This window comes from Lytechinus pictus, chromosome 1 (genome assembly GCF_037042905.1).
Source record: "Lytechinus pictus isolate F3 Inbred chromosome 1, Lp3.0, whole genome shotgun sequence".
NCBI lineage: Eukaryota > Metazoa > Echinodermata > Echinoidea > Temnopleuroida > Toxopneustidae > Lytechinus > Lytechinus pictus.
The window spans coordinates 25,678,121-25,704,042 of NC_087245.1; the positions used below are offsets into that span (position 1 = coordinate 25,678,121).

The window sequence follows — 25,922 nt, forward strand, 5'->3', positions numbered from 1 at the left end:
CATGTGATGCAATACCAAAAAATGTTTAGTGTGTAACACCATTGGTTCCCTCATTTTCGTACCGCCTGTGTTGTGCGTCTAACTGATTCGGAAAATTTTATTAGTCAACTTTTAGATCTTACATCAATAAAATGATCTCTTGAGTTATTATGTTTAGTTCTATTAATGCAAGTTAGCTTGTTTTATAGTATAGGAATGTACTTTGTCATTTAACTAATAAAGGATTTCGTTTACAGCCAAATGTTTTAAAAAACATTTTAAAAGTGTATGCGTTTGGTAAATTTCAAAGTAGTTAAATAAATTGATAAATTATTTCACCTCAAGATCGTTAGGATTGAAGCCACTCCAGAACGGATCCGAACTAATCACGTCACCGGTGATGATCTCATTGCTTGTCCGTCCGTCATGTTGAAAGTCTGTTACAGCAGTTACGAACATGAATGCTTGACGACATCGGGTTTCCGTTGTACCACACGATCGAGGACGAAGTTCTACGAAACATTCCGATAGAGCTATGTCGTATCCAACTTCTGCATCTGTGCGAGAAGGTAAACCATTTCAAAATGGAATAAGACTCCATTAGTTGGAACAATGTAAGTTTATCATGATTTTCGTCGCAGACTTTGACTAAAATGAAATATGATGTTACATTCATTTCTCATCTCTTTCAGAAAAATAGCGTTTCTCCAATATTTTTATGCCTTTATCATGAATGGAGTTGGAAATTATTCCACAAAATCATTGAATTAGTCATGAAATACTGCTGCTGTTCATTCAATCTTGGAATAACATGGAGGTATACAGGGTTTTTTTTTTTTTGGGGGGGATATTTCATTTTTATTCCATTTCAATTAATTTTTTTTACAAAGGAAGAATAGTGATGCATTAAACAGGGTATTATTATGGATTTTGTTATTCCTGGAGTAGTTGAAAGAGGTATAAAAACCATTGAACGTACCATTACTAATGGTAGAAAGAGGTATAAGAACAGAACAGCTTTGCTCAGGATCATCACAATGGATAGGCACTGTACTCTCAAAGGCCACTAGATGACGCTGCCCATCTTCTGCAATCTCTAATCTTCTCGGCGATACCTGAATGTAACAGTAATAATAAACAGTCATTTATCACTATAAGCATCCAAATATATCGACAAAAATGATGGCATGTCAAAGGCTTTATGGAGGTCATAATGTTGTGATGTAAAATGTTTCTGGTAAGTGCTAAAAGGATGTGAGGAGAAGGTATGATAAAGGGGATTTTGAGAAATTCGTACTATGATAAATTGAAAACAGAGAAAATGACAGTCGCCAATTGCACATCATGGAAGTGATAAATTTCTACATAAACAGACCAGGAGAGAGATTGTTACAATGTTTTTATACATGAAATCTTGACATACTTACCGATATTGTTATATGAAACGGATCACTCTCTATTGGCGGGCTCTTTAGTTGTCTGGTTGCATTGAAAAATGCTTGCACAGTGCAAATGACCTAAAAAAGAACATTGAAGAAAGAGAGTTGAACGGTAGACAGGTAGGAAGGATTACAAGATAACTAATCAGGAGGGGGAAAGAACCGAAACATTTACAACAAAATGAATGAAAACCGAATAAATAAAAAAACATTACAAATACACTCGTTTCGCGTTTTAACCAGATAGGCATATATTTTCAATGCGTCTCGCGTGTATACACTCATAGAATTGATTACCCCCTCCCCTAGTCTGTTATACTTACTTTATCCCCTAATGAGAAATGTTTTCGGAGTTCTAAGGAGGCAAAGTTGTCGAATGTGTCATTTGTGGTGAGTTGATGATACATCTCGTCTGGTCCAGCCTATTAAAGTGTGAGAAATAATACTCAATGAAAACAAACGAATGAACATTTACAATACCCCTTTTAAATGGTATGAAATATGATGCCATATGCGTGACCGGAGGTTTGTTATTCATACTATTTCTTGTGAAATTATTCTTAAGTGGAAACTTTGCAAGTTTAAAAATCATGTAATACATAAAATCAATGGAATATTATTGGCTTCATAATTCATGGTATATCATATCCTATATCCGATGATTTGATTATAATTTGGCGATATCATCTGCCCAAGGCTTGAGATCATGATGGACTAAGACTCTTGGGGCTTGGGCAAGCAGACCACATAATGAGTTATACAGTATGGAGTTCGCGGAGCAATCAGAGTACAGAAAATATTGGGTTATACACTTTATTAACCGTTTTGGTTGCTGACGGTTTCTTAATAATAGGGAAATGAATAAAAATATTTCAAATACAACATGACATACCATTAAGAAACATACACGTATTGCAACAATACTATAATACTTCAAGGAGCTAGAGATTTTTTTTCTTCAAAATTGAAACAAATATATTGAATAAAATAATAATATTCGTAGTGACAGTGGCTCATCCATAACTGAAATATAGAATAGGTTCGAAGGAACTTGCAGCTTCTGATATGATCGCTTGCATAATATGATCTAACACGAATTTCACTTCAAAAAGTCAACCCTAAAAGTCCAGGGGGACAATGCAATAATATGATTAAATTATTAAGATAAGAGCATACATTAGATCGGATATCTTTTCATTCGGGTACCATACTTGTAATTCCAGTATAAATCACGACATAGTTTACGCGTGTCGATGTATATTTTATGATAAACAACAAAAATGATGGCTGTTTTCACTAAGATAATTTTTCTTCGGTCGAAAATTTGACCAACTTTTGGTCAAAATGCCAATAAATCAAAATCTCTAGTTTTCGATCAAATCTTGGTCAAAATTAGGAGTTTGTCCAATAACTGAGCTACAAACCTGAATCACAAATAAATTCAACATTTAGCACAGCAAAATAAAGTTAAAAAAAAAAAATTCCCCACAAATAACATAGATAAAAAGACTGGGCATCATAATTTTATTGAATATTCCCCAAGTTGTCTCAATCTCTGTGAAGGTTGCGCCATTCGAAATAAAGTCACAGTCCTAGTTAAATGGGACGATAATTGAAAATGACAGAGGGGTGCTCCGGTAACACAGTTATAGTGTAATTATCTCTCGGATATCTTGTCCATTATGCGACCTTCTCCTCCAATTTCTGAGGAGCTGTCTTGATCAATGTTTCACATATATCAATCACATTTTGACTCAGGAACACCGTTAGTTCAATTCAATTCAATTCAATTCGGTTTATTATGAAAGACATTGTAAAACAGTCCGAAGACTGACACATACAAAGTTAACAGAAAAAAGGAAAAATACATTAAATTATATACCTACGAATTAACAAAATATAGTAAGAACATAATGGTAAGATTAAATATTGCACTCGAGGTTCAGAAATATAATTAAGGGGATAATGCAAACTTTTAAACTTTTTTAGTTTTACGTTACATCAGAAACGTATCAAATTATAAAATACAATCTATTCAATATCTCTACGTCCCAAACAAGATTACAGAAGTTTTGACAAGGACAAAACATACCAAAAAAAGCTTTAATTATTCCGTAATGGATACCGCATGAGGCCTCAAACGCTAAGATAGTCTTTATATGCCATAATGCGATATTTGTGGCGTTAAAGGGGAATCCAGCCTTGGCCATTAAATATTGTGTTTGGAAGGAGAAAAATAAATTAAACAGAATGGTGAAAGTTTGAAAGAAATCAGACAAGCAATAAGAAAGTTATAGCTGCTTTGAAATTGAGATCACTAACACTATGTAGATTTCAAATTGGCAACTGGGTAAGTAAATTATGACAAGGGGCAAGGACAACTTTCCCATAGGCCATGTACTTTATTATCAGGGATTTGTGGTTTTCTCCTAAGTACCCATTCCCCTGGGGCAGTAATCTAAATATAACCCAGGTAGTATATTGTTTTATGTCCTCATGAAATAAAAATATAATTTGAAATAAAACTTTTGGGAAAAATGACATTCTAGCCATAATATGTATTGGAGTACATGGAAGAGTAGTCCTTGCCTTACATCACTATGACATCCCATATGTGGCCAATTTGAGGTCTCCATGGGTATAGTGATTACCCATATTTACAACTTTTAAAAATTCATAACTTTCTTGTTGTTTGTCCAATATTGTTCAAACTTTCACCTATCAACTTGTCTGATTTTTCTTTTCCTTATAAAATCAAGTTTTTATTTGGGTTGGATTCCCCTTTAAGAATCGAGCATTGCATTTATAACAAAAACAATAACCCTTCTGAAATCCTTGAGTAGTTACATTTGTCCTAGACCGAGGCCTACTAAAATTGATTAATAAAATAGGATTTTTATCTCGTGTTAGTAATAGTTAAAACAAATGTCGTAATGGTAATCGAAATGACAATCCCCCCTCCCCCCCCCCCACATAACTATCAAAACAGTTATTATACCTTTAACAGATCATAACGGTTACCTTAAACATGATAAACACAACAAAGAAGAGCACAAGAGCCAGAACGAGATATATCTATTTATAATCTCTCCTAAACTATATTTTCTTTCACGTGCCAGAAAGATAGCAAGGCTTGGCTCTTCAGCGTGTTTAAACATAAATCAGAATCTATACTTATAAACAATTGGATTTTGAGATTTGGTTCTTATTTCGGGAAACACTGGATGATTTGCATCTTTGAGCTCAGGTTGGTTAACAATTGTGAAGAAAGAACAAGGAAGAAGGTGGGTAGTTTTGTCTAGACAACAAATGTCAATGGGGGAAGAAACAAGTGATGATAAGAGTGATAACAGTCCTGTACTCAAGAGCTTTCACTCATCCATAGTCATTTTATGGTGTCAAGAGAAGATTTCTCATCTCTTTTATAGTCTTTTCCCGAAACTTTATGTTCGTTATTTGGAAAATGCAGTAGGTCCACGTTCATTCATAGTCATTTTATGGTGTCTAGAGAAGGTTTCTCATTTCTTTTATATTTTTTTTACCGAAACGTTTTGCTCCTTGTTAGGAAAATGATTTATATCATACTTATTTCAGGATTTAATCCATAAACCTTTTCCAAACATTTCGAATTAATTCACGACTTGATTAAATTTTCAAAGGTCGATGTTAATAATTTCCGATTAATGTTCTAATTCAAATTACACTGAACCCTGAGAGAAATCAGGCCAATATCCAAAAGCCATTGAAACGGAGAAATAAGGAAATATCATTAGGACCAACAACACTTTAAAACGAAACAGCGTCCTTAACATTGACCTTCATCAAAAGTTGAGGAAATCAGTAGAAAGAGGTAGAGAACGGCTGAATATTCAACAAGTTTAACGGTTTAATGAATTCTAGAATGAGCAGCCGTGAGTAACATCTATCACGGTCTTAAAGGGAAGGTTGAGTTTTGTGATAGGTTAACAAATAATTTTGAGCTATTCTTGTCGTTTATAATGAATATTGGTTAAGAACGTTTACTGTTATATATAATGGGGGCACTAGATTAAAGACGTCTCTCTCTCTCTCTCTTTTCTTTAATTTTCTTCACAGTTTTTTTGTATTGACGAGTCTTTCTCTGTATCTCCCCTTGCTACTTGACATGTCATGGGAGGGGGCGGTCGTTCCCTGTCCACCGCCCTTGGTAACGAGATTCCACAATCTTACTCTTGATATATGTTTCCATGTTCACATTTGAATTTTACAAATAATTACCGATTTGGATCGCGAATTTCACATGACAAGATTTCACTTTACGTTTAAACCTACAATGGAATGTAAATAATTTGCGAGAAAGCATTTGTCATTGAATAATGGAACTGCAAAATAGCCCAGTATAATCCAAAAATTGGTGCCAATTTGGCAAGCTGAAAAACCAATTGTTAATAGGAATCGAAACACCACCAGAAGATATTCACTGGTTCCAAATAAGTAATCAAGTACTGAAGTAAATGAAGAAGTCACATAAAATCAAATGTTTTGCAAGAATTCTACATTTCGATTTCGTCACAGCGCCGAAATGTTTCATAAGAGAACGGAAATGAAACTCGTTGTAAACAACTTTCCACAACACTACTTTTACATATATTTTGGACACTCCTACATCGCATGGCATTCCTTATCTTGTTAGGAATAAGATTAAATCTACAGAACCTTCACGAGGACAATGACAAATCAAATCAATCAACCGATCTCAATATGAGAGGTGACACAGCCCTGTGACACAGGTGGGGCACTTATTGCTTGACTAAATAATATAGCTTTTCTGGCCTTTTCAACTTTCTTTTTTCCCATCGGTCCACATCGAGTGTCCTTTCACATGGGCTGTGCTTTTACCAGCCAATGGGGAATTCAAATCATCTGGTCGGAATAAAAGCAAGCATCGAACAGACGAAAAGATGAAAGAAAAACGTCCTCAAATCCTGTAATCCCTTCCCCTATTAGATGATGTGAAAAAGAAAAGTCTGAAAAGGAGTGATATCAACAGAAGTCAGACGTGACAAATTAGCCAGAAGGAGATTAACTATTTCTTAGCTCTGTCAAATCGACAGATTTTTAATAAAATGATAGAGCATATACTTTATCAGAGGGAAGATATAACTATTCAGAATTGTACATCAAATGGCAAAGTATTCAGTACAGAGATCTGTCATATGAAATTGAAATGTATTTAAAGTTATACATTTACACGGAATACATTAGTTTAAATTTATACACATCGTCTCAGGCTTCATGACAAAGACACTTTCAAATTAGGAAACTTCTATAACCAATATACAGAACGGGTTGGCAATTATTCATAATAAATGATCTATTCTTGGAATAGTTTGCCTGCAACACTGGTAGAGTCAAATAGCATCAATTCAATTTTAAACATTAACTAGATTATTTTTAATCAAAAAGTATTTTAAAATCCCGAAGAGATTATTATTATGCTGATGTATTATTCTTATTGCTTTGTCCTGATCAGGAACGTAGAAACCCGAAACGAAGTAATGAAACAGGAATGCCGAAGAAAATATTAGTAAGAAAGAAAAGTATGATATGAATTTTTGTATTCACCAGCGCGTGACTGCCATATCACCGTTGGCTTCATGTAGTAAATATATCTTATAAATACGTAATGATTTAATATTTTAGTCCCACAACATACTCCAAAACAGTACCTACCTTAAACCACGTGACCGTGTAACTTTTTGTTGAGCCCTCACGTGACTCCAACCCTCGAAAAGAACATCTAAGTTGGACCTTGTCTTCAAAGTGGGTTGGTGTAATCTCAGGAAGGCCGAGGATTGTTGGAAAACTCTCTGCAAGGAAATGCAATCATTAGAATGTTCAAGTACAACAGCCAAAAATACGCTGCTTGTTTAAGGTGTTTTGATTTTCTTCAATTATTGCAATAGTAGGAGGAGAGTTGTCAATGTATGTAGTTCTATCTCTGTGATTTGAAATTTTACTAACTTGGGACGTTTAGGAAGCTGTAGGTAATGAAAAGCAGGATTTTACGAACGACTGGATCATGGTAAATCAAATCATTAATATTTCTGATTCTCCTCCTTTAAAGTTGAAATTGATCATTTATCGTTTGGCCAGCTATCAGTAAGATTCGCCCAGTTGTATCATTACATTTACTAACATTATGTTTTGCTATCGAGAGGTCATAATTCCGTAGAGTGATGACTATTTAGGCCTACGTGCAGGGGCTGCGGAAACTGGGGGGGGGGGGGGGGAGGGGGGGGGCTTCACCCCTCCACTCCCACTTTTTACATTAATAAAACGTGTGATGTTTAGGTTCCTAATTCGGTTCAGCCCACCCTACCGACCCATCCCCCGCACTTTAAAATTCGTTCCGCTGCCCCTGAATTATAATTTTCACAAATCATTATTTCGTTGTAATTTATTTATTCAGTTATATATTGATATTAAAACAACAGGCCCCTACACACATGAAGAGTGAGAGCATGGCAATTGTATACCAGTTTTTGATGGGATAAATGCGTTGTTCTCTCATCACTTTGGCTTAAATCTTCCCATCTCGGGTTTCGAGTCTCACCGTGTCACAGCAGTTATGTCCGTCCTTGGCCTTATAGTTTGTACTTGATGATTCACATTATTAACCCTAACATGAAGTCAAACTACAGGCACAACAGCCTCAGGCTGTGCTCCAGACTTCTCATGTCCGGGTTACACCATGTTCTAGTTTAACCCTATAAACAGACTGGGAGCCTTAAAAAAAAAACGACATTTTCGCGATAAATGCGGAATGGGAGCGACCATTGGTTTGATGTAGGTCAATTGTGATTATATTTCTTGCCTCAGAAGTACAAGATCCATGTTTATTCATGTATCTACCCACCCGATAAAAAAAAAATATTCATTATCAGAGAACGACTTTCTGATACATTCACGGAGTAATACACATAACATTTTTTTTTTTTTGGGGGGGGGGAGTAATACACATAACATTTTTTTTATTTTTTTGGGGGGAGGGGAATCAAATCATGTACTTTATTTTTTTGTGTAAAGAGGTCACCAAAATTGCTCAAATTAAAATGAAATGAGACAAAATGGAAAAATGATTTCGTTTAAATTCGAAAAGAATCAATAAGTCCATTTGAATCCAGTAAAAAAGGTATCCTGAATACATTTCTTCTTTCAGTAACAAATATAGTGCGAAGGAACGTGATTAAAATTTACAAGTGTATCATATCTGATCAAATATTAATGTTAAAAATATGTACAGAAAGTAACAAAAATAGATCAAATTAACACAAGATTGATGTCTCCCAGTTAAGAATTATGTAAACTTTGTGAGTTTTTCCCTCGATACTACAATCTGCATGATTGTGTGGAAAGAGGTAATCGAAAATAGATGACGAATTGTAACGAAGGAACAATAAATACACAACACGTACCACTTTACCCCTAATCCTGAATCAAAACATCCCTTTTAAAGTCAATCATTCTAAGATTTCCCTTTCCTTGAGTATTATGTTCATCACTTTTACGGATTCATATCAATTTAAGAATCCCCTCAGTTTACAAAAAAAGTCTTTTATCGTTTAACAATTGCACCAATCATCTTGAACATAACAATTGAAGTGATTGCTTACAATGACTCTTTTTTTTTCTCGAAATGATCCCACCCAAAGCGTTCATGGCAAATCCCCCCCATAAATTCTCTTTAATTTGTGTCCTTTAAGTATTAAAGGACATTCCACACACTAAATACATCGCTGAGAAAAATGTTTGATTACGTCCCAATGAAATATTGTATCAGTATGAGGTATAATAGATAATAAGGGTAAGCAGTAACGTAGAATGACCGTGTCTTAATCAATCCCTTAAATTTTAAACCATTTGCTCCATTATTGGCACTTATTTCCAAATAACATATAAAAAGTCTAGTGGAAGTAGTCGTTATTTAGAATAAACTTGTGTATTTATAACGTAAAAATCCCTCCATAAAAATATTGGCTGTATTTGACACTCGTACTGCTGGCAAACAACAGCGAAACCGCATTGTGCCTGTAATATGTAGGCTAAGTTAATTGAATCATAATATGTCCATGATTGAATCATAGAGCTATAGCTCTATGATTGAATATTGCACTGAAAATTAATGTGTAAAATTAAGAATACATTATGTCGATACCCTTTTTGTATTCTCCTTATATGTTGGAAAACCTGAAACTACATACCTCTGCATGGTTCGAATCCATCGGGTGAAAGTTCTCCTGGGCCGCACTTTTCTCGAGCCTCTGAAATTTCAAGCAGAGACGTTGAAAAAAACAATATTACCCAACCCGTGTAACAAGTCCACAATATTTGATATTACTTCGCAATTCGATGGAAAATGTTAACTAAAGAGAGGACAAATTATCAACAACACATAATATCTGAAATATTCCCCATAATCCTGAAGAATAATGGGTAAATTTTCATTTTCCAAAAGATGCAACGCGGTTAATACAATAACCAGTTGTTACCTTTGAAATTATTCTACATGTATCGTGGAAATGTAATTATTTTGAAGAGTTTGTTGTTTATGCCTCTCAAGAAAAGCAAGAATATGCCCTGTGGTATTTTGAACCTTTGAATAAGAGGTCAGGGCAGCAGAAAATCATATCGAATTTCAATTTTGCGATTAATGACTTTTCAAACTTTATGTTTTAAAAGTTGAGGTAATATTCTATGGCCATTACAAAAATGACACAAGCTTTCATTAAGCGGCGGGGGAGGGGTGCTATGGGAACTCATTTTCAAATGAGATCTGACATGTTAATACCCTTTTTCTCAGCTTTTAAAGTTTTCTAACAAATCATTTAACGAAAAAGAGACTTTGGTTTTTAAAAAGTTCGATGCTCTTAAACGGAAAAGTCTGTCTGTTACGCTGCCCGAATTGCCCGAATAAATTAATTTACTAGTCCTAGTCGTAATGCAGAAGAAAGATAGGCATCGAGTTGTTGGTCACGAAGCAGTAAATGAAACTCAGCTTGAAAAGAACAAGACACAATATATCACATAGTGACCCCCCCCCCCCCCGCCTCCAAAATGTTTTATTTTAACTCTGTGATAATGGAACATTCAGGCATAGTTTTTATGGGACACGGTATTGGAAGTAACATCTACTTGAATGATAAGTAACGTGTAACTAAATTCTTAAAATGAAATCTCTGATGTCGTTCACCAACAATTACAACCTGCTCTATATTTTACCAGGTCACGTGATCTCATTGTCGCCTGACCAAGCTGTGTTGTGTCTCACTAATTGTTGAGGAAATTGATGACTTTTACGAATGCTTGGAGACACTAATTTCCGATACTTGTTGTGATTAGTTTGACAACTTTTCACTCTTTCTAGGTCTTGTTATGGTTTACCTTCAGTTGTACGAGACGACAGGTGCAATAGCGGTTCAAGAATCGAAATAAACGGTATTGAACTAGAGCAGCAATTACAAAATTATATTAAGGGGTTAAATGGGAATGAAACCTTTGGAATAAGTAAGCTTGTGTCGAAACAGAAAAATCAAAGAATAAGAATAAAGAAAGACTGAGAAAAATCGGACAAATAATTAGAAAGGTATGAGCATTTGAATATTGCATTCACTAATGCTATGGAGATCCTCCCATTAACAATGCGACAAGGATCTGTGATGTCACATTTGAACAACTTTCCCTTTGATGGACTATAAAATACCCTCAAAATGTCTCTTTCTGCTTTTTCTTGTGGTGATACAAACTCTTTATCCACGATGTATTCTTTAAAAATCTGTATTACATGCCCTCCTATAGAAAAAACACATGATCTACTGATAGATGTGATAAAAGAGGCAAATTAAGTGAAATATATACTAAAGTAATGGGGAGAGTTGTTCACAAGTGACATCACACATCTTTGTCGCATTGCCAATTTGAGGATCTCCATAGCATTAGCGATCGCAATATTCAAATGCTCATAACTTTCTTATTATTTGTCCGATTTTTCTCAAACTTTCATTGATCTGTTTCTTTGATTTTTCTGTTTTCACACAAGTTGTCTTGTTCCAAAGGTTTCATTCTCCTTTAAGTAAATCGCTACGGAGAGTTCTTCGCTGAAGAATAGAAAATGGGACAGAGAGGGGGAAGGAGACGAAAAGAAAAGAGAAGAAAAGAAAGAAAGGAAGAAAGGAAGAAAGGAAGAAAGTAAGAAAGAAAGGAAGAATGAAAGAAAGAAAAATGCAAATAAAGGAAAAAAAACAAAGCGAAGAATTAAGGACGGAAGACAAGGAAGAAAGGGTGGAAGAAAGAAAGAAAGAAAGAAAGGAAGAAAAAAAAATAAAGGACAGAAGAAGGAAAAAGAAAGAAAGAAATATAAAGAAAGGAAAAAAGAAAAAATATAGAAGGTATGAAGAAATATGTGTGCGTTTGTTCGTGGCAGTGAGGTGAAGAAGGGATAGGGAAAATCAAATAGAGCATGTAGGGGGGGGGGGTGTAGAAGCAGATCTAACAACCTTCAATATTCATCATCATGATCTTTATTTTTTATAAACAATATTTTATGAGTTAAGTATATCTTTTAATAATTGGATTTGAGGATATTGCATCAGCTGTCCCTTTCTTACTTACTACTAACATTTACGCCGTATGCTATACGACATGCACTGTAAAAACGCTGTTTAAAGCTAAATGATAGTAGTTGCAGTAAAACACTAATTTCATGAGAAAGTCTGTAAAACCAAGGTTAAGTATGACTATATCATCGTGGATCTAGATCTGGTACAGTTACATAAACTGAACTTTGTGAAATCATAAAATCTAAGCTGAAATACGATCACACTGAAGATCGCCAACACATATAGGCACACGTGGGACAGTGTATTATTATTGCTGGAATAAAGACCCGACGGAAGTGACCGAATCCGCGCTTATTTTGCTTATTTCTCAGCAATTACACAATTTCTTCCAGAATCCTTTGGCACATATTTTAATTCATAAAAACAGACACTTGGGTGGTCATTATATTAGATTCTGTAAAAAGTCATTTTGAGATCGTTACCAGAACTGGAATTTACCTTTAAAATTGTGTGCACGTTGTTTAAGCCCGTCACTCTAACAACTACATTTTGAACTTTTTAAACAACTGTTTTAACTTTTTAGACAACTGTTAAAACTTTTTAAGTCGTTAAATGGTTTAAACAATTACAAAAAAAAGTTTAAACAACTTTTTGTTAGAGTGACAGGTTTAAACAATGGGCTATTTCTTTTTACTGTGGATGATGCGGATTTCAAATATATAGGACTACATTGGATTAAAGAAGTATGCACGACATTTTATAGAAATACGGGGAAGGGGCACCTCAACTTTGTAGGATTTAGCCAAATTTGAAGTTTATGGGATACATCGAGTATTTGAACGCTATTATTACTCTTTAACATATAAGTTAGCCTATTCGTATTTTAAATGCATGTCTCTCATCTCTCTCTTTAACATACATTTACTGATAAACAATTATGATTTACCAGTTCCTATCACTGGAAGATAAAAATTTCATTGTAATATAGTGTAAATGCTGATTAATAGACCAAATATGGTGATCCTTTGGGATTCCCCCCTGCACCTTTTTATTCTTTATTTTTTAACAACAGACTACTTTCATCTCAACAAATCTCAAGGAATCGCCGCGTCTTGTCTACACCCTCGCCACTCCTTCCAACGTCCCAATGTTGAATTTTTTTTATATTAGCTACCATCCTGCTGCTACTTAGACCCCTGTTACATCTGAGAGATTCCCTACCTCGGGCCGGCCCGGGGCCTACCTCGGGTCGGAAAGAAATCAGATGTAAACATCCCAAACCTACCTCGGGCCACCTTTTAGCGAACCTACCCGAGACCACATCAAGAGGTAGTCTCGGGTAGGTATCGGGCCGGCCCCGGTCCACCGATTCGTAGATGTAAACGCACACAAGCTTTCAAACCTATCTCGGTCCGTTCGCCAGCTGTCAAATTACGTCATAGCGCGCGCTATCCCCTCCCCAGCCCCGTCGTTCTTCGAATGTTTTGCGGCTTTTGACATGTGAATTGTGATTGATAAAGTCTTTGATTTTAGTGGAAAGAAGGAAGCACTTTAAACGTATTATTTTCAAATCGATCATATCTTCAACGACTGCTGGGATCATCAGCATGCTTCCAGAATAACGAAATGTAAACAACTTCAATTAGCGCGCGCAAATTATTCAGAGCCTAGATCGAGAGTGCCCTTTGGTGTCAGCAATCGGATACCGCTCGAAACCGTACCGATAGGGGAGGGAATGAACGCTGTGATGTAAACAGACCACATTTCGGACTCGGTCCGTTCGCGAAGCTAATCCACCAATAATCCAGTCAAGGTTGCAAGTGGACTCGGTCGGGTCTCGGGTAGGAAACTTTCAGATGTAACAGGGGCCTACAGTACCATAACAAAATAGTGACAGGAGAAAAGTCTGCCAAGGTCGCACGGGGCAACCTTTTGAACGACTCCCTGGTGAAATTACGCGTGGTTTGAGAGTGTAGGTGGTGATGTATTGACGGGCATAACTCAAGAGATCCTAAGCTTCTCAACATCGCTGAGAAAATAAATACCAATATACGATGTCAAAATGTATATCTATGAAAAGATGATTGCTCCCATACGCTTGCATAAGCAGGAAATCAAATGATATTTATTTGACCTTGAATATTCGTGTTTGAAAGATTGCTATGAATTATCGGTGGAATGGGGTTGTTTTGGCAATAAAACGTCCATTTGCATACCCCACTATTTCTTCAGGTTTACCGAGCTGTCATGAAGGCGCCCCAAACAGAACTGGCCCCCAAAATAAAAGTTTAGAAAGGTATCACTTCTATCATGGACCTACTACAATATGCTTCCATGAACAAATAGGCCTATGTCGAAGCTTTAGTGACTAAATACCATGCTTGTATGATTTAATTCTAATTATAAGTCGACCATAAGATAATTTTAACATGATCGATGAAAAGTCTTTTTGCATTGGAATTTTGAAGCATTTCTATTCATTCATCGAAAACTGTTATTGGTATCATGGAATTATTCTGAGATAGTAACTCCATGCTTGTAGAGAGTGGTATGTAATCCTACAGTGATAGGTCGTTTCACCCACGCAAATCATCTGGTTTGCTTCCCACACTAAATTAAAGACTTGTAATATCGCGTTTACAAAGTTCACTTTCAGTCAAAATGTCCTCCAATTTCATCCCACAATGATTCCAGGTTTTGTTACAAACAGACATCAACCAGCCAAGCAAGCAGGGACAAATTACACGGGCGTCATCTGTCCATTGGGGGAAAAGTGGATATATGAAAATGACGTTGTGAACGTGATGGAGACAGAGTGCTGGGTCAACCAGAGATCAAAAACTAGACGAGAACGAGAAAATGTCGTTGTCAGTTCATAGACCTCGAGTTTATTAACGGATAGATGTTGAATATCTTTGTGTGAATACCCCTTTCTCAACTTTGTCGAATTCCGATGTTAATAATTATTTACAATCCTATTCTCACAGTCAGTTTCAAGGAGATTCATGAATGCCCTTCACTGAGAAGTACGGTTTAATAGCAAAAGAAGTAGTACTGGTTTCTACTTCTGGGTTCACATACGATTTGCATTAAAAAGAGGAATGTTGGAAAATATTACGTAACCTCTTTAAAAAACAGTAACTACTCAAGACGAAAGTATGTTACCTTCGTTTTTCAATATAAAAATCATCGTTAATTCGAAATGATTTTCATCTTCCAGAGCTTAAAAAACACATGTGCCCTCTTGTAACCTCGTTTGCCATCATTTCAAGTGGCCCTGGTACGGTAGAGAATTATAATATGACGAGGTCACATTAATATGTTTTATTGCCTAGAATTTTATTGTTCAGTTATGCAAGAATGTAACTATACATATATAATTGTCACTGGCGTACCTAGGATTTTCCAGAAGAGGGGCAAATTTTTTGGAGGTTATTTCGTCCGCGAAAAAATTTGACAAGCAAAAAAAAGTCTTCAACCACAAATAAAGGCTTTCTTACCGCAAAAAAATTGACAAGCAAAAAAAAAAGAAAAAAAAAGAGGGGGAACACGTCTGTTTTTATAGCATTTTTACATTACAAATTATTAATTTGGCTTCTCAAAAGGGGGGGGGGAGGCACGTCCCCTGTATTAGTTGTGACTCGTCAGAGGGGGGGGGGGGCAGGGATACGTCCCCTGCATGAGTTGTGACTCGTCAGGGGGCAGTCTGCTCCCTGCCCCCCCCCCCTTAGGTACGCTAGTGATAATTGTGGGAACAATATTTTCATTTGAATTATATTAAACCTTACCATAGCCAATAGAGTGGCTTACCGTACCTAGTAGGAAACTATGAGGGTGTGTAGGCATCCACCTCGATGTGGAACCCTTTTGAAAAGTTTCACGGTTTACTCATTCTAAATCATGTGACAGTTGGGACATTGCATGAATGTAGGAATAAACATTAAATTGAAAAGACATCTGTTACGCAGACGTCATCAAACATTCCTCTCTGGTTATATTGGCTGTTGGTGATGCGTCCATGAATACTGATCATTCGGGATTAGACTTACGGGTCAGTCGGGTTTATAGGCTCGACTAAACAGTATATTTTATTAATCAGATTCATATGATTGCTTTATACATGTAGTTTTATGGGAGGTCAGTAGTTAACCAGTATCCATTCTAGCTAATGCAAGGTAATGCCGAATGTTTGGAAGGAATAAAGAGGACACCATTTTAACGATCTATGCTGCTCTGAGACTTCACGAATAGAGAAGGCCGTTATTCTCTCTGAATGACAAAGGCCAATCCAGATCATCCTTGCATGCGCTTTTCGTTCAAACACTGATCAGGAACCAATCAAAGTGGTTCTTTCATATTTGCAATCCATCACAAACCTTGGTGTAACAGCGCCCAGAACTATCAGCACATATAAACAACAGCAATAAAAACAACAACAACAACCTAATACTTGAATATCCAAAATAGAACCCTTTCAACTCTTCCACACGAATATAGTCTTTAATAATATTAAATGAATCAGATTTTGAGAAGGAAAACGTGTTTTTTTTTCTTCAGGAGTATGTTGCGATAAGTTGCCAATCGCTATATTTCTTCAAAAGCTACACAAACCCGCCTATACTACAGTATACAAAGAAATGAAATATAGGCCATGCAACACAAGGAAGTTAGAAATAAAAAGAAGAAATATATAGGCCTCTTGAGAAAATGTGCTTAATTTGTTAATCTGATCCCGTTGGCCGGTACATTCCTTGGGCAGAAGCAGAGTGGCGCCACACTGAACGAATTCATAAGTACATGTAAACAAATTATCAATAACATGCTAAAGAAAATCTTTCCCCCAGATAGTGTGGATCAAGTGCATGTGGGTTACGACGAGACAGCATCCATCGAGTCCGATAATCCATAACAGACCCTTTTTTATTTGATTTCACACCTAGTTAAGGAGCGAAACGTCATGGTGACTTTATGAGCCTTTAGGGATTGGTTTTAACTTTACCTCTTATGACCCCCCTGTTTGTCTCTACCAATGAGAACAGTCGACTTTGGAATTAGTCACACCATCACACGTGCGTTTCATTTTCTCTTTTCAAACTGTCATCACCAGGGATGTGGAGTCAGCAATCTACTCCACGTACAATTTCATGACTTTGAACCACACGAATCCCGTTTGATACCCATCTACGTATAAAGCACATCATTCATCCGTGTTCTTTACTCTCGAATATCCGTCAGAATCATACTTTAAATTCAGAGCACTTGAATCAAAACAAAAGCAGCGTATAATGATATTCTAGGCTTTTCAGAATGTCCTGGAGACGGAAAGGTAATATCTGAGTCTTCTTGTGAGTGGGGATTCTAACAAACGTGATTATGATTGAAGCAGAATGACAAAACATAAATATCCTGTAAAATATAACTCCTTTGGTCTTGAACAACTTGTTGTGTGGTTCTCGGAACAAACCTTAAAAAAATGCAATACTTTGAAGTTTGAATGGTTTTAAATAATATTAAGAAGGCAACATAAAATGTAAGAGAATGTAGGCCTACACATGAACCGTTGCTGCCTATCGGATGTCAAGACAAGCACTTGTTTAGTATCCACATCACATTGCGAATTGCTCTTGGCCAAAGAACAATCTCCTGCGATCTACGACCATGTTAGATGTCATATTTTATGCTTGTCATATACTATTATCCATTTTCTGATTTCACTGATATTGCATGTGTGTGCTTGCGTTTAATCTGTTTTCATGGGGAGTTTTGTCTCTTTGGTGGATCAAATAAAGGCCTTACCGATAACCGGCTCGGACATAGGATCGGGCCATCTTTCCGCATCGGAAAAAACATCGGCATCAGCACATATTTTGTTGGGTGTGCTGATGCGCACAGCCGCAAATTCAAGTTCTCTGCTCGTTTAAATATAATAATGAACGATCGATGGTAGGGGAATGGAATTATTTTTTTATTTAAACAGTCATGAGGCTATCTGCATTCGCCGAGTCAATAAAAAGTAACAATCCTTCGTCCTAGGGTCCATTGGCCCTCTCACGCCTATGGTACAGCTTTGGGTGTGTTTTGGGGCCGACAAAAGCCAGAACATGCATGGGGTATGATAATGTTATTTTACTCTGAGCAATAGGACAGAACTATGAAATAGACAATTACGAGGAACATCCCTTTCACATAGTGTTTCACACTGTGAACACACTGTGGCAAACACTGTGGGACATATTTTTGTCGGGAAAATACAGACATGACATGACGTGATTTCTGGAAGTTGCCTACCTTTCGCACAGTATGCCATGTTACATCCTCTGGCAGGCTGCAGAAGATAGACGAAGAAATCACCACAGTTGGTCACCGTGACGGGAAAGCTGAAGAAACAGCAAGATTGGGTAGAAGATGGAGTCCAGGAAACACATGCAGCATGTCGGGCACTCTCTCCTGGAGGAGGGAGGCTGTCACCCTTGGTGTCTAACCAGATTGGTGCTTCTGTTCCACACTGATTTACCTGGAAATAAAGAAAGTGTGGTAGCTAAATTGGTAGAGCAGCGGAGCCTTGTATCATGGAGACCTGGGTTCGTAACAAAACTGACGGACCTTTACAAAGGCAACACCATGCAGGTCCATCAAAGACATCGGTCTCCAGGCTGCTCAGCAGCACGATACTCTTATATATGTACCACAACACAATGACAGTGATAATGTACCTTCTTTTGCGTTCGATGAGTATCAGCTTGCTATCAGAAACATTTTCAAATTGTCATTCCCTTTTTTTAGTTTCGAAAATAATCACAATAAATCAAAAACATAGTGTAGACCCACTGACATATTAAACAATTATAGACTCTACCTTAATTTGTGTTCTACGAGTATCAGCTTGCTATCAGAAGCATTTTCCAATAGTCATTCTTTTTTTATTTCGAAAATAAATTGCAAGAAATCAAGAACATAGTCTAGACTCACTGACAGATTAAACAGTTATGGTTGCTAAATTTCTCAAAAGAATATTGACATCGTCTTAAAGCTCGTTAACCCCATTGCAATAGATGATTTAATAAAAGCCAAAGCGATATTATCCAAACGTTTCGTGTACTATCACATATCATTGATATTTTTGCCGAACCTTATACCAGGGACTCTGCACTCTCCGGCATAAGATATCGGGAGCATTGTAATTCATTATCATAACTTTGGTCATCGTGAAAGCACTAACGATACATTACCTGGACACATTCAGTTGGCAGTTCTGCTGATTTTCCGTAAATGGTGAATCGGTACCAGCCTCTTTCAATGGATTTATCGCATAATTTAATTGTCATTGCAGAAGCAGAGTACTCAACACTTCGATACGGGCTATCGAGGATACGATGTTCTTCAGGAGAGCACTCTGAAATATAATAAAACACAAAAGGACATGTAAAGTGATGAATATAATGTACACATGCAATAAAATAGGGAAAATCAAACAAACTTAACACAGACAATTTTATCAGAACAAGATTTAGATTAAAAAAAAAAAGACATTTTAAAGTTGAGCTTAATTTCACTAAACAGTAATACACACAGCCTGGTCGGTCGGTATGCAAATAAGGGAACTGATGACCTCACCCACTCAGTATTTCTTTTTGTATTCTACTATAAAAAATGAAATATTTTTATTTTCTCTTCATTACAATGTGAAACAAATATTCGATTCCTCTATGAACATGTAGACTTCCTTATCAGAAAGAACACACTGTGAAGCACAGTGTAACAACACTAGACATGTGTCTCACACTGTGATCATCGTCATTCCACTGTGATAAAGTGGTGCATCTTTTCACTCTACTAAATGTGTATGTGTAAAAATCACCGTGTTGATACACTGTGTACCAAACTCATGTAATTCATATGAAATGAAATGCAAAAGAAATATTGAGTGACATCATTGACTTATCATTTGCACATCACTGTGTTGTGAATAGGTTATAGGCCTACCACTGTGTAGTGAATAGGCCTATAACTGTTTCGTTCAAAATAAGTTTCTTATTTCAAAACCGATTTCGCTAAATTTTTCGTTATAGTTGTTCGATTGTTTTTTCTTTTTATTCCAACCATCTTTTTGTTGGGATGAACTTGACCTTCAATAGTCAATTGAATTGTACCAAACAAACAAATCTTGCCTACAGTCACGCGAGAATACCATCCGGGGATTATTGTGGATACAACCCGATTATGACGTCAATATAGTTCAAAAGTTTAGGAGCGAAGACTTAACCGCTTACTGCTGGGGTGTAAACCGCCACATATTAAATCTTTTACATATTAATATTCCTCACTTCATTGATTAAAAGCAAATATCATCATGTCATCGGGCTGATTTGAATAAATGAATGAATGAAGATAGAAAATAAGATAAGCATTAATTACCTTTCGTAAAAATGGGATGTATAATAAGAAAAGAACGTTTTAAACGGAAATATGCATTACATGGTTAATATGCGAGTGAAAAAGCACAATTGATATTTCTATGTGTTTGAATTTTGAATTATTGTTTAAATTTTCAAGTGTTATTTTTTTTCATGATTTCCAATCAAATACGTATACATTTGATGCGAACCCAGATTTAATTTTTACGTCCTCCCAATTTCTGTTATGAAGATGTTAAAGGTCAAGTCCACCCGAGATGAATGTTGATTTGAATAAATAGAGAAAAATAAAACAATCATTATGCTGAAAATTTCATCAAAATCGGATGTAAAATAAGAAAGTTATGACATTTTAATCGTTCGCTTATTTTTCACAAAACAGTGATTTGCACAGCTCAGTGACATGCAAATGGGACAATCGATGATGTCCATCACTCACTATTTCTTTTGTTTTTTATTGTTTGAATATACAATATTTCATTTTTTACAGATTTGACAACAAGGACCAACTTGATCGAATCATATAGCATACTATCATATAGCATACTACATGTGCAATACTAATTGCACATGTTCGCCAGGAATTAATCGTTGTTTCACACGACAACAGGGAGAAAATCGGAATATTTCATATAATAAAATACAAAAGAAATAGTGAGTGAGTGATGTCATCAGTCTCATCATTTGCATACCGACAAGGATGTGAATATAACTGTTTTATGAAATTAGGCGAAACTTTAAATTGTCGTCACTTTCTTATTATACATCCGACTTTGATGAAATTTTCAGTGTTATGCTTGTTGGATTTTTTTCCTTTTATTTGAATCAACTTTTTGTTGGGGTGGACTTGTCCTTTAAATGTATAAGGTAATATGAAAATGCGCGCTTATATGCTTTATATTTTCTCCTCATTTTTGTTATAAAGATGCAACTTCACATTTACAGGTAGCGTTGGCGAGTATTTTTTCATTGAACTTTATGTAATGAACAGGGGCAGGTGAATGTGGTATGTCAGGCTTACCTTGCCCACACATCAATGGTTCCCACTCAAACACCTGTCCTCCGACGACTCCTCTCGTTAAATTTCCTCATAAAAATCATCCAGGCATGCTTGCGGCAGCCCCACCCCCCGCCTCAACTCACATAGCTGAATGAATTTATTTTCTACATCATGTTCACCAATGTCATATAATACAGACGTTTAGAGATAAGTCGCAGGAGTATGTAAAAAAAAACTATTAAAAAACATTGAATTTGGATGAGAAAAGTTTAATTTTTCCATGATTTCGTGAAGCAGTACAGGTATGAAATTAAGAATATAGAAATAATAGAAAGAGAGAGGTAAAATATTTTTCAATTTACCTACCGATGTTGAGGAGTTGGAATCTTTCATTATAGTTGGATAAATTAAATTTTGTATTTTCTTGGAAATGAGAAATTTTAGCCAGCTTGTTCCATGATGACATGAATGTGGGTGGAGAGTGGAAGTTACAACTTTTTCTTCATCACTTTCTATGCGAGGAAGCGTCATCAAGATTATAGTATTTTGTAAATCATTTCACATAAGTCATTCCAACAGATGAGCAGGGTGAACAAAAAAAAATTCTACGAGAAGCGTGCATTTTAAAGATTAACTTGCGTGTCAAAATTTGTAACAAGACCAGCTCAGATCTTTCCACATTTCCAAATTTCCTGGTAATTTGCCCCCTTTTTCCTCTTCAAGAAACCCTTCAATTTTCCCTTGCATAATGACATGAGTCAAACAAAATATAAAAATAAATGGCCAACATGGTATTAACTGAGTGATGAAACTTGGGTATCCGGAGAGGTGGGTTTCTGACGTCACAGGTTAGGTCACGTGGTGTCTGCTGCTCGCGATTACTGGGGCAGGTGTTTTGACGGGGAAGGGTTTGCACGCAACTCTGCAGGGGGTCTATGCCTACTCTTGAGCGGTCCTACTAAAGTCGTCATTAATAATTACCTATGACATATCAAAATTATGATGTATATCTTCATTGTTTGATTGCCTCTGGAAAATTCAGTTATATAACAGGCCTACACTTGATGGGAAATCGAGTACTTAACGCAAAGGGGACTTAAAACACCCCCTACCCTCTAAAATATTTCTAGGGATGCTGTGTATGTCCTACACAATAAGTAGAACCCCCTGGAAATCATGATGCTATGCTAAAATGTATTTTTTTTAAAACCAAAATCACCTTCATTTTGGAGCGAAAACCTTTTATCTTTTCTTGCTGCTTGTCATTTTTTTTTGTATTCCTTGATGTTATCGACAAAAAATTCTTACAAATGTATTTCCAAAAATATTTGTTTATAAGAATGTTAAAATCATCAATCCATATCGACTACGCCTATCATGTTACAATACATTGGGGAGTTAACTTGGCAGAAGAAGGTGCGCGTAAACACAATATTATTAATACCTCCATCATCTGATACAGACAGGCACTTCTGCATTATTTCCTGTCCTTGACAACCTAACTGTACAAGACACGTGTGACATACCAATCCCTCTTAAATACGGTAAAGGTCATTACTACCAAACTAAAGGTCATTGACCTTTCAATTCCACTGTACGAGGCTAAAGATTCCATCCGGGAGAATATTATGATGAATTGAAAATGAACAAATGAAAAAGGAAAAATAAATAATTCGGTTTTTCCACTTCCTGGCATGGTGATTGTTTTGCCTTGACAAGGATCGAAGGGTGTGAAAATAAGTCCCGTTTTAAGTTTCTCTTAAGTGTTCTACTTTCTTCTTGTCTTCGACACAACATTGTGTTTGCATTCCTGCTTTACTATGATCAAAGCCTGCAGGGCTTTTGACATTTTCAGACGACATGCCTTTCAAAGTTGCACGAAGAACTACAAAATTAAATTAAAGCCGACCTACTTCCTACATTCGCCTCCAATCTACTAAACTAAAGTTTACCAAAGAGAGAGAGAGAGAGAGAAGAGCCGACAGGAATCAAGGGCACGCAAGGTTAATGGAAAGTGTCCATTTTGGGTCAATATTATGTTGTAAGTGGGGATTCGACAAGCTTTAAATTGAAACATACCCTTGCAAGATGTCCCTAGGGCTACGAATCGGAGGAAGGTGAAATAATACCCAAGTTTTAATTCAAAACATGATCAAGAAGTTTTTACTTTCCAGGCATTCGGTGACAGACTGCATACGAAAAGGTATACTTGGCGTTTCATCTATCATATTAAAATATCAGGAAAATGTTATACTGGCCAAAATTGCTTTGTGGATACAAAATAATAACCTCGAACAATATGTAATGTTCCCTTTTTACCTAAAATGTAAGTGAAGGCAAATACGAAATGAGAAGTATGTCAGCGGTTGAATCAATTAGCATGTTGGGTATTATGGGTATTTATCAGCTCTATAAATGCATCCTTCCTGTTAATAAAGAACAGTTCAATGACCTAATCTGTCATTACGGCTTTTGCTATGTCAATGTTCCAGTCACGATTAATTATCCACCAATATATACAACCTCAAACAATAACAGATGGATTGACTTTGATTCTTTTTTGATAATGCTGGGTTAACTAAACTTAACTAATAATGATACAAATTACAAACACCTAAAAAAAAATCATCTTAGTTATACAAGAAATAAAGCAGACAAATACAAATTTATAAAAATTGAAAGAAAAGCAGAAAAACCTTTAATGAAATATGGCTTAATTAGATCTTGTTTGAAACAACTCCTAACTTACGACCTTTTTTAAAAACACCTACCTTTTTTGCTAGTATACTGTGTGAGCGCTAAACAAAATGACGCTTGCCATTGCAATTTCAGTTGCATTGAAATATGAACACAGGTAAATTATCTATATGTAGATGCGCCATGGGATAGTGACACTCACTTCGGAAAGATTATGACACACTGCTCATTACAAATCATCGATTGATTTTAACATATTTTTTGAGCAGCCTGGTTCACTAATTTGAAGGAATTTATCAGCTTGTTCTCGCTTGCTAAAGACGCTAGCACTGCCGAAGCTCTGTTACAACCAGTCAGTGACGCAGCGACGCATAATGTTACACCAACCAACAATGTCGCATAGTGTGACATTGCTGAGCTCTCATTTTGCATGACGGAGGCTTCTGCGACGTTGAAGTTGACGATTGAATCATCTGCACTTGCGTCAATTCTACGGTTTCGTCATTTATCCAGTTTTTACGACTGTCTTCAGGTTGAATCAGTGGTGTGCTGAAAAAGACACCACATCGATATTAGAATTGGTCACGTGATACTTTAAATCAGTAAGTCAATTCGAGTATACTTCCTCGTTTTCCCCTGAAACTGGCTGCATTACACACAGACACACCCGCACACACATACATATATAATCTTTTGTACTTCTTTGTCAACGACCAGTATGTCTGTTGCCAGGCAGGAATCTTAGGCCTGCAATCTGTCCTTAAAATTTAGACGAATTATTCGCAGACGAAAATAATGTAACAATAGACGGCGCAAATATAGTTTCAACCGTCGTAGAATAAAGTATCCGTTGTCCAAAACGAAAACTCATGCGTCTTGTCCACTAATGGACGTGACGCAAGTAAGTGACAATAACGTCGTCCACAGAGCATGCACAAGCACTTTGCACATACTACATGTCCACTATCCTGGCGAAAGAAGTGATTTGGGAGATATCCAAAGTGTCGATATGTCAGGCAATGTTAGTGAAGTTTGAGCATGCTCAGTGTCTCGCATTGCTCCACTCCATCGACTTTGAATATCGTGAACATAAAACATGCTATAATGACGTACTTCATGTCTATCATGTCTATTAGTAGACGTGGAAGTAAAACAAAAGTCCCCAATGGCACAGACAACGAATAGTCTCACGCATAATTTCACATATTCTGACGCATGAAGGTTAAATAAAGTTCTCAGAAACGGATTACAATTGTCTTGTGGGATAGCTATGGAAATTATAATTTTTAAACAATAAACTTAGTAGAACTGGCAATTCGCCACGATAAATAAGACAGGATGGATATGATATAAGTGATTTTCAAAACTATATTAGAAAAAATGAATTCGTCTATCTTTGTGAATTGCGATTCTTATCCGTGGCTGAATAATTAATTCCAGAGAAGATGCTAATAGCTAACAAGTCCCGAAATTAAAACATGGGGGTATAATCTGGGTAAAACATTTGAGGGAATGTAACAATTTTGTGACTCAATTTCAACAATATCAATTATAGTATTATTCAGGGAGATCTTTCAAAGTAAATCTGAATTTGAATTGCTAAAATAAATCACATAGTGTATTTTTCTGCACACTCAAAGAAAATTGTTACAACAAATCTAATCGTAGATATACATGTACCTGTGTTCAGTGTTTTATGTGTTTTAAAGGGTACCTTGACTTTTTAAAGAAAAGAAAGCACTGGTGTCATTGGCAGAAATATAGACGAAAGGGGCTTGAAATAATTTAAACAATC

The 25,922-nt window shown here is 36.2% G+C and overlaps 1 protein-coding gene across 1 annotated transcript in view; it reads right to left on the minus strand.

Annotated features, from left to right (window-relative positions):
- Positions 1-19,404, minus strand: part of LOC129259902 (von Willebrand factor D and EGF domain-containing protein-like) — a 49,060-nt gene extending 29,656 nt beyond the window's left edge. The window contains exons 1-8 of the mRNA XM_064099039.1: positions 19,246-19,404; positions 18,305-18,530; positions 9,662-9,721; positions 7,131-7,267; positions 1,742-1,840; positions 1,407-1,496; positions 959-1,094; positions 319-536 (exon numbers count right to left, since the gene is read on the minus strand). Of these exons, the coding sequence (XP_063955109.1) occupies positions 319-536; positions 959-1,094; positions 1,407-1,496; positions 1,742-1,840; positions 7,131-7,267; positions 9,662-9,721; positions 18,305-18,530; positions 19,246-19,341 (1,062 nt within the window). The 5' untranslated portion in view covers positions 19,342-19,404. The remainder of the gene's footprint in view (positions 1-318; positions 537-958; positions 1,095-1,406; positions 1,497-1,741; positions 1,841-7,130; positions 7,268-9,661; positions 9,722-18,304; positions 18,531-19,245) is intronic.
- Between the last annotated feature and the right edge of the window lie 6,518 nt (positions 19,405-25,922).